Source organism: Polyodon spathula, chromosome 14 (genome assembly GCF_017654505.1).
Source record: "Polyodon spathula isolate WHYD16114869_AA chromosome 14, ASM1765450v1, whole genome shotgun sequence".
NCBI classification, from domain to species: domain Eukaryota; kingdom Metazoa; phylum Chordata; class Actinopteri; order Acipenseriformes; family Polyodontidae; genus Polyodon; species Polyodon spathula.
In genome coordinates, this window is record NC_054547.1 from 32,232,475 (window position 1) to 32,253,406 (window position 20,932).

General features: G+C 37.1%; 2 protein-coding genes across 12 annotated transcripts in view; both read right to left on the reverse strand.

Moving 5' to 3' along the window:
- The window catches only part of LOC121327351 (transcription factor Dp-2-like), a 31,433-nt gene extending 30,460 nt beyond the window's left edge, over nucleotides 1-973 (reverse strand). For 4 of the 10 annotated variants that reach the window (XM_041271319.1, XM_041271317.1, XM_041271316.1 and 1 more), the window contains exon 1: nucleotides 305-967. In XM_041271319.1, coding sequence (XP_041127253.1) covers nucleotides 305-334 — 30 coding nt within the window. In that variant the 5' untranslated portion in view covers nucleotides 335-967. Of the gene's footprint in view, nucleotides 1-304 lie in introns of all 10 variants that reach the window. The other 6 variants (XM_041271324.1, XM_041271322.1, XM_041271325.1 and 3 more) reach the window with 3 other exon arrangements.
- Nucleotides 974-6,025: 5,052 nt separating this feature from the next.
- gk5 (glycerol kinase 5) lies at nucleotides 6,026-20,646 on the reverse strand. Of its 2 annotated transcripts, XM_041270345.1 has the most exons (16): nucleotides 19,858-20,646; nucleotides 17,456-17,549; nucleotides 16,285-16,360; nucleotides 14,667-14,760; nucleotides 14,282-14,413; nucleotides 13,918-13,993; nucleotides 13,679-13,740; nucleotides 13,335-13,408; nucleotides 13,076-13,136; nucleotides 12,281-12,407; nucleotides 11,818-11,922; nucleotides 11,488-11,582; nucleotides 10,378-10,481; nucleotides 9,911-9,970; nucleotides 8,333-8,466; nucleotides 6,026-7,948 (listed from the first exon to the last, which is right to left on the reverse strand). In XM_041270345.1, exons 1-16 carry the CDS (start codon nucleotides 19,981-19,983, stop codon nucleotides 7,800-7,802), a joined length of 1,569 nt encoding a protein of 522 aa, XP_041126279.1. In that variant the 5' UTR covers nucleotides 19,984-20,646; the 3' UTR covers nucleotides 6,026-7,799. The 2 variants fall into 2 exon arrangements, with proteins under 2 accessions (XP_041126279.1, XP_041126280.1); XM_041270346.1 differs by lacking the exon at nucleotides 14,282-14,413.
- Between the last annotated feature and the right edge of the window lie 286 nt (nucleotides 20,647-20,932).

Sequence of the window (20,932 nt, forward strand, 5' to 3'; positions counted from 1 at the left end):
GGATGTTACAAACTAATCCGTGACTGGATGCAGGTTTTTTTTTTTTTTTTAATCAACACGTCATACTGTACTGTGTACGTCACGAGGCTACATATCAAGTTGCAAATGTACGTACCAAAAGTTCCCCTTACCGAATTATGAAAATCTCTAATCTAGCTTTTAATATGCATCAAACTACAATAAACATGTGCCTGTACGTTTACAAAAAAAATAAAATAAAATCCGCATGTATTCGACAGCCACTAAAATACCTAAACAAATAATGTAAAAGTAACAATTAAACAAAGTGAAAACAAATACTTACCATCTGTATTGTGTAAGAACGAGGTGACATGAGGTTAAACGTTACTTCCAAAACTTGTCAAAAGCGTTTCGTTTTCATAATGCGCAATTCTACAATACATTTACGTTGCACAAAATCTAACTAGGTCGTCATACGCTTCTTAACAAGCTATAATATTTATAACATTTATGACAATATTTAAAATATAGTAACATTAAACTTCCGCAAATATAACCCAAACTATTTAAAATTAAATCACAAAACAAAACATTCAACGCAAGAAAATATAATTCAGCAGCTTGAGTCAACGACGCATAATTAACTTCAATTCAAGACTAACCTACTTACAAAACACGTTTAAATTAAGAACACTTTCTTGAATGTCTGAACACAGAAGAACAACAAGAAGCACTGTTTTCACCCTCCAAAAACAATGTTTTTCTCAGCATTAGTTTTGCGTTAATTATTATAGCTACCTTTCGTATACTAATAATGCATGTTCACAGCTACACAGACAACCAAATATTCGTAGTGGAGCTGGTGTAAACGAGTTATCGACAAATATGTCTCCTGTTCAAAGAGACGCTATAATTAAGTTCTCCTTCAAGTTCATGTTATTTTCAATAACTAAAAACAAGCAGCCCCTTCTAGCCTCTTCCTGCCTGTACAGGCTCCGCACACAAGCTTGGCGGTGGCTGCCTGATATTGTCTCTGATTGGACACGCATGAATGTGATGTTCGACGCCAGATTGGATGATTCTCCGGAGATGTAAACACAAAGCTCAACAAATTGCGGCTGATCAAGGCTTCAACAGTAACAGTCACCAGTAGAGAGAATTGTTGTTACATGTGTCCTTTACAATCTCTCTCTCTCTCTCTCTCTCTCTCTCTCTCTCTCTCTCTATATATATATATATATATACAGTACCAGTCAAAAGTTTGAGTACACCTGCTTGAAACCAGGTTTTTCATGATTATCTATGTTTTTAACTGTATACACTTGTCTATAAACACATTATATTTCATTATATGATACGTGTACTTGTATAAGCTGATAATCATAAGTGAATTGCATTCAAAAATGTAATTTTTAAATGAAAATGTAAATCTTGTCAATTTCAATGAAATGGTCAACCAAAGCAAGGGGATTTCAGTCTGAAGCCCAAGTCAGTTAAAAGTCTGAAATGTGTATAACACAGTGTTAGAACACTGGCCTAAGTATACAAGTGTCTTTGTTAGATGTTCTCTGAGTAACTAGCATGTTATATAATTAAACTTTTGTCACCAATTACTGTTAACAGGTGTAGGACCATGATTACTATAAATATAGGTAGCATAGGCACTAGTTTGTAATTCCTGAATGTAAGGGAGCAGAAAATGGCAAAATACGCTCAGTTAAGCAAAGAAAAAAGACAGTCTGTAATTACTTTAAGAAATGAAGGTCAATCTTTAAGACAAATCACAAGAACTTTGCAAGTGTCTGTAACTGCTGTGGCCATGACCATCAAACAATTTGAAGAAACTGTCACTCATGAGGACCGAACAAGGTCAGGCAGGCCAAGGGTGACCTCAGAATCAGAGAACAAGTTCATTCGAGTCACAAGTCTGCAAAACCAGCGATTAACTGCCCCTGAAATACAAACTCAGCTAAATGCTACTATAAGTACAGATGTTTCAACTGTTCAGAGGAGACTGCATGAAGCTGGACTAACTGGAAGAATTGCTGCAAAGAAACCATTGTTAAGAGTGCAGAATAAGAGGAAGAGATTTGCCTGAGCCAAAAAATACAGAAACCGGACGTTTGAGGAGTGGAAGTAGGTCTTATGGACCGATGAGTCAAAATTTGAAATATTTGGGTCCAACCGCCAAGTATTAGTAAGACGTAGAGAAGGTGAGCGCATTAGTTCTGCATGTGTGGTTCCCACTGTCAAGCATGGAGGAGGCAGTGTCATGGTCTGGGGTTGCTTTGCTGGTGAAAGAGTTGGTGATCTTTACCAAGTCCATGGCAAGCTCAACCAGCATGGCTTTCATAGCATACTTCAGAGGCATGCCATTCCATCAGGATTATGGCTAGTTGGGCAGTTCTTCATTCTTCAGCAAGATAATAATCTGAAGCACACCTCAAAGTTGTGCAAGATCTGGCAAAGAAGGAAAGTGAAGGACAACTCAATCTAATGACCTGGCCTGTCCAGTCTAAAAACCTCAATCCCATAGAACATTTATGGGACAAATTGGGCAGAAGAGTCAAAGCAAAGCTACCCACATGTGCCCTACATCTCTGGGAACTGCTGCAGAAGAGCTAGGAAGACATGTCTGGCGATTTCCTGCTGAAACTCGTTAACCGAATGCCTTGTGTTTGTGAGGCTGTTATTAAGGTAAGGGGTGGCTATTTTGCGAAATCCAAGATTTTGAGACAATTTTCAATTTTCTTGAACATTGCTTTGATACTCCTTATGTTTTGTTTTGTATATTGTAACATGTGTTTTCATTTTCAAGTATTTACAGAAACGTATACGACATAAAACATTGTCAATTATGAAAAAAACCTAGTTTCCAGCAAGTGTACTCAAACTTTTGACTGGTACTGTATACACACACACACACTGCTGTGCCAAAAAGTCTTAGACATGTTGCATTTTTCTTCTCTGATGCATTATGAGCATCGACATGTTTACTGAAAGCCTCCACTAGTGTTATCTACTATTATAACAACCTTGACTTGCATAAAGAAGGAAAAACACTGTGAAATAGCTTTTATCACTCGATATTCAAGATGTGGTATCCGAAGCATAATCAACAAGTACAGAGAAACATCATCTGTAATTGACAAACCCAGGACTGGATAGAAAGAAGACAAGCATTGAATTGACAACAGAACTGGCACAAGGCACAGGTGTCCTTGTCCATCAAATCAACAGTAGGAAGGTCACTCTTGAAATCAGGACTTAAAGGATGTGTTGCAGTAAGAATGCAACATGTCTAATACTATATATATTATACTATATATTTCTGAGTTATTACTGTAATAAATTGCAGCGTGATTTATTATTAGGAAATCAAATATTACAATAGCACTAACACTGGACCTTAAATTAAATAGTTGTATCAAAATGGAGAAGTAGTTTCCAAGATGTACAGTAACTTTCAACAGCTCTGTGAAAAAGTTAATCATTGTGACCTATTATAATTCCCTCAAGAACTTGTGCTACAAAATGCCAATGCAGAAGTTCATCGCAGCTGGATAAGTGGACAAGATATAGGTAGTCATATATGTTTTGGCAGGAACATCCCCTTGGAGGATAGATATATGGAAATACCTTTTGAAGCTGTGCTGCTGCAGGTGGAAACTTCTGTGTTTCGATGTCTCAGACATGGATAGCAGTTAACATAATGTACAGTATAACAGATCATATTGTGTTTATGCCAAGCAAAAAAAAAAAACACTTTAACAGTAGATTTCACAAGAGATCTCAATGTTTTAATTTCTGACTGCCAGAGGAAAGTTCCAGTCTGATAAGGTCATAATGATTCATATCCACATAATACTGCCAAAGCTTAGACTCAGAATAGGGAAGCACACACTTCACACTGCAGTTAATAGTTTAAGCGCCAGGACTGTCGAGGCTAGAGTTTACAGTGTCTGAGTTATTGTTATGAGTTTATACACATCAGGGTTTTGGTGTTCCACTCAGGAATGTGTTATACAAGGTGTCTTGCAGGTCGGTTTCAGCATCCCAGAGAGGAATGAGAATAGTAAAGGGGTGGTGTTGTATATTCCAATCTCAGCTCTATTCTTGCTGTGGTGTCTGCCAGCCCTAGATCTCCAGGGCTGGCTGTGTAGAGCATATATGCATGAGTGGTTGTATTGTAAATACAATACAATATGGACATGTCCTTTTCTGTGTGAATGCAAGTAAGAGAAGTGGCACTCAAAACTATGGCAGCTACACTGGCACTATATTACCACAGCTTTCTAATAATGGGTAATCATTAAAGAATTTTCCACTCGTGTAATTTCTTATATATTTTGTATCTATGGATTCTCGTGCAGCACAAGAAATGGCTCTTAAAAGTGTGGATATTATTGTCATTTAACTGTACAACTGCAGCAGCTGGCACTTTTTGGGATGTAAAATAATGAAAGCTCTTTCCAAAGTTGGCTTCTTGTTTGTATGAATGGAATGCTATTATTGTCTTACACATCCACAGTTCCTGCAGTGGTTCGCAGCAGATTTGCAATGTACTGAACGGGTGTTTTCTAACTGTTTGTGGTTCTACCAGCATGTAAACTGTCAGGACTCGGGTGATAATGCACCTGCTCTTCTGCAAAAGTGTGGCGTGGAATCATTACGGTACGCTAAGCATCATGATCATAGCCATAACTAGCTATGAGGACACCAAGGTTATGTCCGAGGTTGATTTTTTGCATCGTCAGTGCTGATGCAAATGCTGGTAAAGTACAAAAGACTCCTTAATTTTCTGTTTGTCGTGTAACATAGATTTGGAAGTTGAATAGTAAATACCAAGCAGTCATATAAATACTGCCAGCTATAGCTTGAAACCTAGGTTTGACCTTGGTAGAATATCAGCTCTGGTTATGGCCCTGATCATGATCTCACTGACATGTGTCCTGTCCTCCTGTCTAACACCATGCTGTGGAACTTGTTAGGTTCTGGCTCTAAAGGAAGTGCGCCCTCTAGTGCGACACCTATTGCATTTCACTTGGTATTCCTAAAGTACTGAATCATAATTGTTTTGAACTTTATGAAGAGCCTGCTTCCTTCATTTGTTGAATAATGAACAGAGAATACCGTTTATTATATTCTGCTTATTTTTATTATTATTAAGGCATTTTGGCCTGGATTACTTAGTTATTATGTGTGCATTTAAGCAATTTCACAATTTAGTACAATACCAAAGAAAAACTTTTAGCAATACAACATTTGTATTAATACAGAAATGCATTTGTAAACATGCAGTGCAATCAATACACACTCTAGAGTACCATACATGTGTATGATTCTCATTTTGTTCTGTAGCTCTATTTGATATAGTTAACAGATGCAGCACTTGTTATTCTATTTGTTCATATCTAATGCACAACAATACAGGTTCCATGGTTTGGACTGCCCATTTTCATGTATCTCAAGATGATGATTATCTATTCAATAATGCCCCATCCCCCAGTCCTTAATCCATCTGCCCCAACACTTACAGTACATGATTACATATACAAAGAACACAGCTGGAAGTGTTAATGCACTATATAAAATGCACATGCAACACTCCCATTCACTGAATTCAAACAGGTCTTTCAAGTCGTTAAAGAAAAGGTAGGTTCGTATTTCAGTTTCATTCCCAGGTCAGTAGATTTTTTAATCAGCAAAAAAGAAACACAGAAACCATGTTCTTTTCCTGTTGTATGACAAGAGATATACACACATATACACATTGTACATAGTTTCAAACACACCTTCCCTTGACAAAGGTATGTTAAACATACCGAAACATTGGGAAGTTGGCTCTTTGAGAAAAAAACACACACATATATCTATCTATACATATATATATATATACACACACACATACATATCACTGTATATATTCCTGAGTAGACACAATAGTTGTGTACCATTTGACATGTACATATATGCAGATATAGTACTTCATTATAAAATGATAATTTTTTTACCCTGATAAGTTTACCACAGTATTTTTGCACAGTAACAATCCAGTTTTCCCATGGTTATACTATGCATTTACTATAGTTTATCAGGTTTTTTTTATTTATTTTTTAAATATGCTTTACCATACCTGTCTGGGTTACACTTTGTAGGTGATATTCCCTGTAAACTGATCAATCATAAGCAACCTGGATTAATTAATTGCATGAAATATAAGATATTCAAATAAACATTGACTATACTGTTACTATTAAAGGTTTGTATGCTACAAGCAAAGAGAGACTCTCAGGAAGTGCCATAGAGTGATCTGGAAGCACCTGGCAGCTGCAACGGAAACTGTGCTAACAGCTAACAAGTTATTACTGCACCTTTTAGGAAACACAGATAAGGACATTTCACACAAGCAAATTAGATCTGGGAAAAGTTGTTAATATTAAAAAAAGCTAAAAGGATCTTATGACCAGAATTATATACCTTATATAAAAACAGCTAAAAAAGTAGCTGTAGACGTGGACACAGCCTGAAAGACTAAGGACCTTGGGGGAGTGAAGCCAACAGGCCACGTGCTAGGGCGAGAGAGATACCCTGCTAGTATCAGCAGGGACTGTTCAGACAAACACGTTTAGTCTATTAGACTACAAAAGGTACAAAACACTGTTCGGCCACATTTGTGGTTGAAGAATTTAAAAAGAGGACAATGCATAAGGCCTGTGTTGTTGATCTCATTGGGGACTGAAGAATCCTTGTGGAATGAACATCATAGGACGATTCAACTAATCAACTTCCACAACCAGATGGCTACCGAGCCAGATTTGCCCAGGACTCTTGAATATAAACTATGCTACATTATCCACATAAAACCTAATTACATTACATATTGTTACATTGAAATCTAATTGCATCACTAATTAGAGTTACATAGTTTGTGAAAAGTAAACTTTTAATGAACCTTGTTAAGACTGAATGTCTGCATGCAAAGAGTTTTTAAAGTAAACCTACTATTTGTAGACAAGTATATTGAGTTAAGCTATGTTGAAAGTGTGGCGCTAGTAGTTATCTCTGATGCACAGCACACACTTAATTATTATTGCTGACTTTTGAGATTTCTGTTTAATATTTCTGTATTCAACAAACTGCTGCTGTTAATTTCCTCATGTCTGGTGTGAGTGTTCATAGTAACTCCTTAATCTTTCCAAACTTAAATAATAAGGGAACTAACCAACTTATACAACATATCAATTAATACACTAAATCAATTGTTCCTACAACTTACATACTTAAGAAAATTGCAATAAAACAGCTATTATACTTTTCTGTTAAATACAGGATCATTATCACAGGCTGCCTTTTATGGATATTGTGGATATATTAATAACTTGTTAAGTTATTTTATAGGTTTACTCAATACTTGACCTTAAAGTGTTTAACTTGTAAAGATTTACCTAAATAGGAATGCACCACTTCACATTAATTAGACCCAAGCCTCCCAAGTTTCATGAAAGAACATGAATTTAAATTATTGCACTCTAGCAACAGTGTGGCTTGTAGACTGCCTACAATTTTTGTTCTTTTGGACCTGACCAGTATTTAGTTTTAAGGCAAACTACTTTAAAAAATGCATTTTGTATAAAATATCCAGTTTGCTTTTGATCTTTTAGAAATGCAATGTCTTAATGTTTTCTTAAGATAAAGAATTGCACAGTTGAAATATATAATATTTTATTATTATTATTATTATTATTATTATTATTATTAAAAGCCTGTATAATTGAATCTGCAGAATGCGTTAGCAGACTCACCTACTCACATTCTGTTACATTACAATAAGTAAGTTACGGTTTGCTATACCAGTGCATTGAGCGCATCAAAGCCTTTTCCCAGCGGTCAATGACAGGTTTGTAGTTTTCCCGCAAATTTTGAGGGTAGAAAACCTTCTCTGTGCATCCCAGGCAAGTCAGTTCTTCCTTGCTACTCCAGAACCCTGAACACCAACAACAACAAAAATCTGTTAATTAGCTTTTTAATTGGATGCCACTACCTGCTCCCTCTTAGTCTGGGAAACAGCTTGGGGGCTATAAAAAGTTCAGAGCGTATTTGCTTTCAAGCAGTGCCCTTTTTAAAACCCTCTTCCTCCTGAATGTTAACTATACAGCAGCCTTACTCTGGAAAATGTCTCAAACTTTATTATACCACTGCCACTAGTCAATGTTATGGTGGTTATGAATGGATTCACTGTAGACTAGGCAATTCCTCCCTACAGCTAGAGAGCTAAGAGTTCTCATTAGAGTTAGACTGGGACAGCATGCCTGGGAAATTCCAATATGCCAGCTGTATTATAGATCCATGTTTGAAAGCCTGTACGTACCAATCCCCAGGCCCGCAATGAAAGCAGCCCCAAGGCTTGACATATCAAAATGTCTCGGCCTATTGATCTTCCTGTTGAAAAGGTTGGCTGTGAGCTGCATGACAAAGTTGTTGTTGCACACGCCTCCATCAGCCCTAAGGGAGAAAAAGGCAAAGTCAATGTTCAAGCTGCATTGTCCCACACACCACGTTCACTTTGACGCCAATACAGAATTCATTGCCGTCCGTTTGCTACAAAATTTCAAAGTTTAAGTGCTGAGGCCTCTACTTTATTGCTGACTATTTTATTTTTTTCTACAGGGGACAGCTATAGGGATGCAAGGTTGAAAAAATATTTCAAGATTATTTTCAAAATGTATGGGGCACAACTTCACACTATGAGCTATATTTTCAAAGTAAAGGAGAACTCTTTTTTTTTTACTGAACTAGACCTAAACAAACAAACAAACAAACAAACGTGATATAATTCAAGGTCTCTTAAGCAAACAAGAAATAGGAGTTAATAAAAGACTGGACTAAGCACTTCTCACTGGACAGATTTACATTGAAATACATTCAGTACACAAGTTAGAGATGGGACGAATACAGTGGTTCCGAATAAGATTCCTTTAAGGTCTCACCGAGCCAACACATTTCAATTGAAAGCTGGTTAATCTTTTAAATCACACAATTAGGTTGTGCTGCGTATAATCTCCAAAGTGCTTTCAATTAAAAAAAAAAGTATCACCTTTTAATCTGTGTGGCTGATGCAAATCGACATTATAAACAGATAAGCATAACAATAGTGTGTAACGTCCACATTAAAAGGCGACAAAAAAATTTAAATTAAATTACGCAGCACAACCTAATTGTGTGATTTAAAAAGTTTAACCGGCTTTAAATTGAAATGTGTCGACTCGGAGAGACTTTAAAGGAATGTTATTCGGAACTGCTGTATTCGTCCCATCCGTAATACAAGTCCATGCAAAACCTTCACATACATTTTTTTTGTTGCTTTATATTAGAGACGTTGTCTTCTAAACCTATGAACTGGACTGAAGTGACCCCAGACTCAAACTTGATATTGCCACATGACAGCCAGATTACTGCTGAGAGGTTTACAGGGCTGTACAACCTTGGACAACCTTCAGAGGTCTTGTATGCAAGATCAACCTTAAAATCTCTTTGAATCCACGGCTTTAGATATATTTAAACCACCTCGACTAACTACCCTGGCAACTGCTTGGAGTATCCTCGTCTATGCCTGCTGAGCAGGATTAAGAAAAAGGTCGTCAGGCTGAAGTAGATACACTAAAGCCATTTTTTTGGGAAGTAGGTTAATCATTTTTAAATCACGGTTAAAATGGTGATTAATGGCTTTTAATCACTTACTATAGCAAATTATAGATAGAGAGATAGATAGATAGAGAGATTTATACTAGCTTTCTGTAGTTACACAAAATTAGAAATCTCCATCCAAGCCAAATTTGGAATAAAATAGTTTTAACTTTATAAATACACCACAAATAGCACTCAGAGAGAATAGGAGAATTACATTGTGCTTAACAAAATGTTATTAAAAAGACAATAGCAAACACACCTTATATTTGTGACCGGAATGTGTGTCTCTTCACTCATAATTTCGTAGAGCTGCTTATTCCTATAAAAAGAACCAACTGTTAGTTATGTTCAAACATTTATTTTGACTTTACTTTTAATGTTATGGTACAATTTCCCATGCTATTTTTCAACAGTGTGCATTTCTTGTGTGCATTAACAAACAAAAAAAAACAAACAAAAAAAAAACACCTATTTCCACTTAATTACAGGTACAGTACTAGCAGTCGAACACAAGGGGGCGCAGTAAATCCATTAACTAAACTTCCTTCAGCTACTGTAAACATGTCAGAACATACAGCAATTCCAACCTGGACTTGTGCAGTTATTTTTTTTTTTTTATCATCATCTCACCCACAGCAGCATTGTTTGTCTTATTTTATACCCAGACTGCATCTCCTTAACCAGGTGCTCATCCAAGTTATCAACCCATACATTTTAAGGAGTTACCTGAAAGCTATGGATTCCAGGATGGCTCGTACTAGATGGCTTTTGGTTGTCGAAGGTTTCAAGCCCATGAAAGAAGCACATGCATGGGGGTCATTCAGGGGTGCCTGACAAGGAAGTGGTACAAAACGATACCCATATTACTATCTTATTAGGAAGTTTTCAAAATCAGAAGTAAAATAATGAACAAAGCAAAAATCCTGACTTACAGAGGAGAGAAACAGGCAGCACACAATAGGAAAGAAAGAAAGGAGGTAAAAGTTATAGGTGTCCTTCCATTATAAACGCTACTACTTTTCCGACCTAAATTTTGTATTCACATCTAGAAGCACAAGAGTCTGCAATTGTGCAGGCAGACAAATCTGTCCTGTTGCTTTAAACAGCTCTGAATGCCTTTTCTAATTTTAATTATTATTTAATTACAAAACATAGACTTCAAGGTGACAATATGAAGCTTCCTTCCTTCCTTCTTTGGCTTCTGAGATCAGAGATTTGTAGGAGATTTCAAATTTACAAAGCCTTAACCGCAACATACTAAAATAATAAATAAAAACTATGAAAATACTGTTTGATTTTCATGTGACTATTCCAGACAGTTGCTGGTTTTCTTATCAATGCACTAAGAAAGTTTCAAAAGATACCAATATCTTAAACAAGATGTAAAAACAATGTTTCTTTAGCAAACGTTTCGACTAGAAGTCTTTCTCAACGTCTTCAATCATTTAAATAACTAATGAGTGACAGATGCGTGAATAGGGCCTGGGAATGTACAGTAAATAAAGCCAAACTAGTGTCACAGCCAGCCAAATAATAAAACCCAGTTTACTTTGTTACCATTCAGACGATACACACCAAGTTAAAGGATGTATATATTTCAATATATATCTTTTCAGTTTCTATGAACCTGCTACCTGCATTCATATTTTTGCTGCATCCCTTAACCTAAAGAATGACGATTAAGGTTCTAAATGACTGTAAAATTGCATATACAAGGATCACACTGTTGCATGTACAGTTAAACACATATTTTACGCGTCTACCTATTGTAATACTATCAGTCTCAGTGTTACTTTGTCACAGGAATTTTATTTTCATGGACAGAGTGATTTTCACCTGCAAGCCACTGAAAGATGGCACAAAGCAGACTCCATCAGCATCTGGCACGCTGTTAGCCATGGCTTCTGTCTCTGCAGCATCCGAGAAGAGATCTGTACAAAAAAACATTTAGCAGAGATGAGAACCAATCTGTGGTGTACCTAATGAAGATATATCTCTTCAAGATTTTTTTAAATGTTTTCCTGCCTCATTTGGATCTTGTTAGAAGCAGACATGAACAACAATCTCAAAATATTAAATAAGGGACTGCACAATAATAATTCAGACCTTCACTATATTTGCGTATTATAATTTATTCAAAACATACTTTCAAGAAAATGTCCTTACCCAGTTCTTGTGCCCATTTAATGGCAGTGCCTGTGTCAGCTGCATTGCCCTCAGCTAAATACACAACTTCTTGGCCAATTTTCCAGCCAACTACTGGATACAACCCTACATAAAAGAAGATATTGCAGTATAGCATAGCAAATTAAAAGCACAGCAGTGTCAACCTTGGTGAATTTGGGGAAACACTTTTCAAAAAACATGAATGCATCTCACAGTGCTGCAAGTAGAAGGAACTGTTTCTACCACCGACAGGATGCACTGCCCAACGGTATCACATTTGTTTGCAATAGTTTACAAACATTGTTAAGTCATTAACATGGTAATAACCTGTACTTTTAATGCAATGCAATTTAAATGAGGGTTTAAGCTAAAGCTAGGGTCATAAAAAAAATAAATCGAACGGTTCATAACAGTGGCTGTGGCCTAGTTAATATTAAGCATGAAGCAAATGAACTCTGTTTACCTGATACAGAGGCATGAGGTTTGTTTCCAGTATTGATGTTAATGAAAGTGCCTGTTCCCATGGTGATTTTCACATCTCCCCTGTCAAAGCAGCATTCTCCAAACATAGCGGCCTGCTGATCTGCAACCTAGGAATAAAAAAAGCACACCAGTTTGGAATTATCTTCAGTATTTCAAGAAACACAGTTGACCTTACTGTAGTAAAACTGTGACTACCTGACTGCTACTGTGACAGTTTAACTACAAAGACGGTCCTAAGCTTAAATACAGCTGAAGGAGTCTAGACTGCTGTTGAACAGTCCTGTTTCTGCACACCACGTTATATTATATTACAGGCAAAGAGAGCAGTGTGCCTCTGGAGGCCCTGAAGACCACATTTAGGATTTTTTTAATAGATTTTAAATTTTCTAGTACATTAAATAATACACACTAAAAAAACAAAATGGCATGTTACATATTTACCACACAGTGGCAGGACCATGCTTGTGAATCTGAGGACTGCAGAGCTCAGCTCTACCACATTAGCTGCAATTATTGTAAGTCAAAAACATTACTGTAAAGTTTATTAAAATTTATGCAAGCAGCCTCAAGCTGTAGCCCTCAAGCAACAGTGGGTAATCATTTAAATAAAATATTGTGTTTATACTAAGTGTAAGATGATCCATTCTCCAGGACAGAGGGATAAACATGACCTCCATGTGTATTAAAATGTGTATGTATGTTTGGTTGTTGGTAATTGACAGTTAAAAATGAATGATTGCATTAATAATTAATATTTATATAAAAGCATACTTACCAAGGACATTATTGGTATAGACACACCAAAGATGCTGGTATCAGTTGAGCCAAATTTGTGACTAAAACAAATTAAATCGTCTTTTATTGTCAATTTCACAATCAAAAGTGGTGGTTTATTAACAGCACCACTGAATACAATGTCAAAACAACAAATCCCCTTTCACACAGGTTTAGCAATTCAGGACAGGTATGTATATTTGATGTTGCTTCAAATCATTTCCAATTTGACCCACTAACTTTTATGAATACGGCCATACCTAGTGTTCTCCACAGTAGGGAATACTGACAAAGGCAAGGAAATGAGAGAGCACAGCATTCCACTCCAACACATCTGAAAGGAAAAGATAAAAACGCTGTTGCAACTTCAACTATGTTACAGTAAAATCTGTCTAATCCAACCCCTCAATAAACAGGCATTCTGATCAAATCCCAACTGAAATGAACGGTCTGATAACCTCTACAATCCTGAATTTGTCTATTCTGGAATACGGTATGATTGGCAGGTCTTATCTGCTTAAAATCAATGTTGCATGCAAAAAGTAAAATAAAATTAATACAATCCTTTAATCCTGATTAAGAAATAACAAAATATGTACACTACCTGGTAAGAATCAAAAATCCCTGTGGCACTCGCATTTGAATAATCTGTAGCATGAACCGCACCTACAGTTTAAAAAAACAAAAAAAAATACAAAAAAAATAAAACAATATTAATTAAGCAGCCCCTTCCAGATAATACACATGCACAGTGTTATACTATATAAAAGTACCGCCCTTAATTGTTGTAATTAACTGTAACTAACTGTACAAGTATATTAAAAGACACATTAGTTGAAGAACCTTTAGTGAGTCTGTATAGCAGCCAAGTGTCAACTGTTCCAAAGCAGCAGTTTCCTTCCTCAACGGCTTCTTGGACCTTAATAGAAACAAAACACTTAATGGTTAGAAAATGCATTTTTACAGGCATTCCTTTTCTTGCTAACACCTTAGTTAATGTATATACAGACGGTATAAAACAGCAGGCAGCTAAAAGCACCAGCAGAGTCGAAACACAAAGGAGAAACAACGGTTCTTTTACAAGTCCGTGATTCTTCCGCTGCACTACCAGCAAATTCTATCTACTTGTATTATTTATTCATCCAGTTCTGGTTTTGTATTTTTCCACTCAAGAGAACAAACTCAATTTTGCCTCTTATTTTGCCACCTGTTTTAAATTCTGCAATGCCCAGGCCAAGCGGAAAGTGACATGTTGTGTAGAAAATGTGATGACACTTGCAGCCAGGAACCGTTTTCTCCTGGTAATGAAGTGCAAAACTTTAGATGAACCGTGGAGTGCCTGGTGACAGGGGATAAACAAGAATACTGTCAGCACAAGTCTACTGCGAGTGCATCAATATTTTGTTATTGTCATATAATATCAACCACTGTTTCAGTGTATGTACCAGTTTGAGCCATTCCAGGTTTTTCTACAAGTCTTAATTGGAATTGGCCTGCTCAAAGCACAGTCTCTACTTTCCAGTGAGGTTCCTCTATTACAGCCTGTAGTGTATTTTCTGCCTACTCTTTGTTGTTACACATGCTAGGCCTACCTTCATTGTGAAGGAATTGTTCCATGATGTGACAAGCTCAGAAGCTCGACGGTCCTGCCAGCTGATGAAGTTGTGAAATGGTTTTCCTGTTTTCCTGTAAAGAGGTCAAGCAATGTCAAGCATGTGAACACAGGCGGGTGGATTAGTTTACTCACAGTGGACTTTTTTAGTAGGAAAAGAGGAACTTAGTATTAATTTAGAAATTACTTATTAAAAAAAACCTTTCCTAGGTTGTGAATTTGTATCTTAATATTATCTTTCAAATGAAAATACAGTCATGAGAACACAATCTGAGAATGGAAGATTATTATTATAAATAATTGGGATGAATTGGCTGAATTCTCTCCGAGACTGAGCAGTTTCGGGTTTTTCTGTTAAAGATTGTTGAATGTTCCATGTTGCACAATCAGTGCTCAAATTGTCCCTGCAACACAATGTTCTATGTTGCTTCCGTCAGTACACTTTTGCTGTAATTTTCGAGACATCAAGCATATGCAATCCAATGTGAAGGTCATGCTGGGTATATCTTCTCCTGTTTATTTGGACCTTGGTTTGTAAAACATGCTGCATATGCCATTGACACACTGAACTTGTTTATTTGCATATAATGGGTTGGGAATGTGTTTGCCATATGTTGGAGAACATGTAACAAACTGATGTCTGATTCGACTATTGAAAGGGCCGAATTCAGACAAATTGAGTTTTTTTTTTTTTTTTTTTTTATTTAGTAGTTGACAATTAATTTTACCCCGTTTTTCTCCCAGTTTGGAATGTCCAATTGTATTTAGGCTCAGCTCACCGCTACAACCCCTGCGCTGACTCGGAAGTGGTGAAGATGAAAGCGTGCTGTGTTGCTTTTCACTCTGCAGGCCCGCTGTGCAGCCAAATCAGAGCTACAGAGTCGGAGAACAGCTCTGGGCAGCTTACAGGCAAGCCCGCAGGTGCTGTCAGACGACAGTGGTCGCTGGTGCACGGTGAGCCAAGGACATCCTGGACAGACTAAGCCTTCCGTCACCAGGCAGCGCTCGGCCAATTGTGCGCCACCCCCCTGGGAGCTTCCATCCACGGTCGGCAGTGAAATAGCCTGGACCCGAGCCGGCGACCTCCAGGCTATAGGGCGTATCCTGCACTCCAAGAGATAACAGGCTGACTAACTCAGCCAAGCGGAACAAAGAGCATCGTTTGATCTCGCAGAGATTGGTACACAATCACACACAGAGAGACCACTTATCAAAGAGCAGACGTAGAGTCCAGGGTTACAGTTGCAATGTGAGTAGGCACAGGAAAGGGGTGTTAACTTCTTGTGTCAGCCAGGTGCTGCACATTTCTGACTGGAGTGCTGATGTGCTAATATTAATATATGCAATGCCTAATGGAGTGACGGAAAGCAAGGATGAGCCAACTTATACATATGCATGTCTATAAAAATGTAAACTGGACCTTAATTTATTTGAATCTGTTTGCTCTGACTGGGAAAACAATTCCCTGTATATTTTAAATAAACCAAACTAATATTTGAAGAAAAGGTCTCTGCATTTCTTTGCATCTAGTTCACATCAAGAAACAACTACGAAATCTTGCATCACCATGTGTTGGTTATCCAGTGCACAGCACTCACCTGCTCCATGTAGTGAAAGTTGCTCTCTGTGTTGAAATGCCTAGGGCTGTGATTTGTTTCATCTGTAGACCTGCAGCTAAAAAAAAAGAAAACACACATATTACATTTGGGGATTTATTATTTCAAGATTGTTTTCCACTCCATATACCCAATTCTTTTCCCAGTAGATTCCCTTAAAGTTTACAGTACTAACCCATGGTAACAGTGCAGTAAAGGGAATGAACAGTGAAAATACGCTTAAGTGCAGGCAACCGCATTAGTCAATACACCCTCCCCTTGTTATATCTCCTCTCGCTACACTGCAGATTCGGATATATCACGGTCCTGGAGCTGGCTCCCCATTTTTACAGTCTAACTGCGCCTGCCTTAGCTGTAATATACAATGCAATTTCACTTAGAATTACTGTTTGTTTTATTTTGTACTGCACAGCACATACAAAAATATATAAAAAAAATTAAAAACAAAAGCATTACTATCATACTGTTATCATATACAAACGCATTGCAAAATAACACAAAGCAAATTAAATATCTATTTGCTGAAGCGGTTTTTATTTTAGCCAACCAGATGTTCACGTCTGGCAGCAATGCACTAGCAAAAGTCACAGGGCAGTGACGTCAGCTCCCTAGTAACAAGCCTCCTATGTTGGGAATGGATTCTTTCAATGCAGTGGGTTTGTGCTTTTGAGAAAGGAGAGGAAAACTCAGGAAATTAATTAGACTTTAAGTTGATGAGAAGCAATTATCCTCCGCTCTACGAATTAAAACGGTGTGCTGCTTTTTTATATGAAAAGTGATAAAAAGCGGGTTGTGTAGAGGATTTATATTGGACCCCGACGGCCCTGATAAAACGAGGGACTGGTTGTACAGTCTCTGTTAGCCAATTTGTTTTTCTATGGGTCTCTTGCACACCACCACAAAGCCATTTCTATTTCCTGTTTATTTAGAACACCACTTATACATTGAGAGGACTGAGTTTGAAGCTCTTTTTAGAAAAAAAAGTTAGGGAGAAGATTGATATTTTAGGCCACAGCTGGCAATGGGAAAGACACAGCATGATATTTCATATATGTAAGGTAGAGAAACCAGACAGTGGGAGACATTACATCAATAGGTGACCCTGAAGACTGTAATAATAGCTTCAGCAAATCCGTGCCCAAGTAAGTCTTACCTTGCACAGCTGCCTTCACCACAGCAACAAACTGCAGCCATAGCTCCTCCGGATCCAGCTCTACCCAGCCAGGGTTTGGGTACAGAAGACTAATCTGATAAAACACAATGAGAAGCAGGATTACTTTAATGCAAATGGAAAGGCTGTGGTAATTTAATATGGCAACTACAGGGATTGCATCCATTCTCTTTGTACTCATGTGAGGTCTAAAGCCAGCATCGAAACTCAGCATTTTTTGAATACAGGATCTTTAGAATCAAACTGATAACAATGAATTAAGAATAGCTATAGCCTTGAACATCAGTAGAATTTCTAACTTTATATCATGTATTGACTTTAAAGCAGAATAATATAACACTATTGGTTAATGTAATATGCTTGATTATTGTATTTGAGCCACACTTCAACCTACTACTTAACCATGCAGAAAGCCGCATTCACACAGTCAAACGCAACAATGATACATTGAACTATGCGATTTGCAGGATAAGAGAACTTGCAGGAGATGATCTCTGTCCTTGAAGAAGTTGATTTCTAATCTTGCGGGTTAACGACTGCATTACCCTAAAGTTTTATAAACAGACAGTTACGGTGAAGGCATATCTCTGTTTATCACAGCCAGATCTGTTCCAGTTTGCAACCTAGAAGCTGCGCCATCGGGCAGGGCACTATTGCTTCAGAGGTCACCAGAGCAGGCTGGGGACACATATAGACAAATTGAAATTACCAGACTGGAGAAAAGCTATTAAAAAGACAAAAACATAAGCCAGACAACATCAGTTAAAAGGTTAATTTAGGACAGGGAATGTTCCTGATGACTGTCTGATTATACAATGCTGATTTTTTTTTTCTCTAAAATAAGTGGTCTTGTTTTTGAATATCAAGATTCTAATACTATAGAAATACGCATTGTTGTAGTGAAATGCTCTTATGAAGCTGTATGACTTTATTACATTCATAAAACCAACTCGCCACTGAACTTGGTACCATCAACACTGCTCTCATTAGTGTTGGAGGACCCAAGTGAACTGTGTGAAATCACTTATGCACTGTATGGTATCTTTTGCCCTATCAGCTGTTTAAAACTGCAACCCTGTGCCAAAGTCAATTATCCCTGTTTTTATGTGTGTATCAGTGTCTCTCATTTGGGACACTACACTACCCTTATTGACTATTTTGAAACTAATTAATACAAAAATAAATACATACAAACTACCAATTCATGTGCAATGTTTTATGAGTATTTTACAACTGCAACAGTTTGACACCAAGTCCAATAATGATCCACTGTATGAATACAATTCACAGTTCATGCAAACTGTACTGAGAAAGACCTTTGCAAAGTAGCTCAATATTTCTCCAAAAATCCTCAGTTGCCAGGAACCATTATCAGTGTTCAATATTTCTAGCAAACAGTTGCTCAAGCTTTAATATAATTTTTAGTATTTATACAGCACTTTTTGCTAATTAGACATTTTGGTGCATCATAAAAAAGATGGCCTTTATTAATAGAAAATGTGTTATTCAATTATGTTATCGTTGAAGCTATTGACAGGCACTGGTGACTGTGCAAAAGTGTATCCTAGAATAAAAAAAAACTATCCCGTTGCACAGCAGTTTGATCAATTCCAGGTTTTATATTCAGAAATCACAGCCACAACTATTAGCTACAAGCTCAAATTGGGTAGATGATAAACTCTGAAATGGGTCTTTACTGAGTGGAATGGGAGTCTGAATTCCATTCTTGTTTTTATATTCTACCACTTTGGGTTTTACACAGGGTTGCCAATTGGCTCCAGAATCTACGCACACTTTACGACAGGGCAGGTTTTTTTTAACTCGCCACTAAACCACAAATGAATTGATGTTAAATCAACACGTCAAGTGGGTGCATCACTACATGTATTGAAACCATATTAGTTAAAATGTTATCTGTTAAGCAACATGTATGAAAATAGGGCAATTCCGTTGATATAGAGAATTAAGCACTCACTCGCGCGCTTTCCGCGCGCGAAAGATTCAATTTTTGGGGAAAACCCACCCCCCCCCCCAACACCGTGGTGATAAGTACTAGTTTGCCATTATACCAAAATATTTCCAGCACCTGAAATATTAATATATATGACAGTTCTCAGAGTTGATAACGGTGTTCCTATAGGTGTTCCTAACAGACCACTTTTGCCTTTCAAGTTCAACACTTCCACGTCTACAAGTGCAATGGGTGAACATTCTCTCATGTCGACTAACTTTAGATTTCAAACAGGCTTCTGCAATATTAGAATTCCCTTAGTGCGCTAACCCTTTGGGATAGTTAGTACTGTACAGATGTTCTTCTGATGTATTAATAAACGGTCAGCAAGCAACCCTTTTTAACCATGTGAGTTTAAAAACAAATTATTTACCTTTTCACTGCTCGAGCCTTTAATATTTGCTTCTTTATCGTAGACGTGACCTCTGATGCTCGTGGTACCCACATCCACTGACAAAATATACAGGTCTTTCATAAACCCATTTGAAGGTGAACACATTTTATTGTTCTGCTTTAATAGACTAATAGTAGCAATAGCAGTAGTAAACAAACCGCACGCATCCCAAGGTATTCTCTGAATTGTTGCAGTGCTTGAAATTCAAGTAATGTACCAGTCCGAAAAGCTAGCGTCCGGCTGTGGTGTGTAGATCTTTTGCAAAAAAGTTTAACATGATAAGCTTAACAGCAAAAAATTGTGACTATTTATACATGCAGTTCTGTTTCTTTCTGTAATTATAATTCAAGGCAACAGCGATCGATCATTTTTGTTTTCATTAAATAATGTCACCGAGCAGGAATGGTAGTGCGCTTAAGTATGACGTCAACCTTCCAACAAAACTCACAAATCTCACAAGACAAAGTTATTTACCACAGCCATTGGACAAAGAAAAAACAATTAATGTTCTTCTTTGCTGGTGATGTAAAATGGAAAACGATTTCTGGTACACGCCCTCGTTTTTTTTTTTTTTTTTTTTTTTTATTAAGTATTATCCAAATGTTGCCATTTTGCAAATAGGATGCATTAAATTAATAATGTTAATGAATCGCTATACATCCTTCTAAAACAAAAAAAGACAGAAAACTATATCACTATCCACAGAAAGTCAAAGTCCACTCCACTATTACTTCTTTTACTCCTAGCGAGACTAATTAACTAGCGTGATAGTGCAAACGTCACAAATCAGTTGATAAAAGGGGCGGGTACATGTCTTAAAGAAATACCTCTTTCTCAAAAGACAATGTGACGCACTTCTACAGCTTTAGAATTTGGATTTTGAATGGGTCAGAGATACAAGACTTGTAGATCACAGATTTGGAACAAATGGTTAAGTAAATGAAAATGGCTAGGCTAAATAAACTACTAGGCAGAACTGACTACAAAAGTGTGCACGTCTTACATGCAAATACACAAACCAGGCTAACTTACAATAGACTGCGATTGAGGCTGT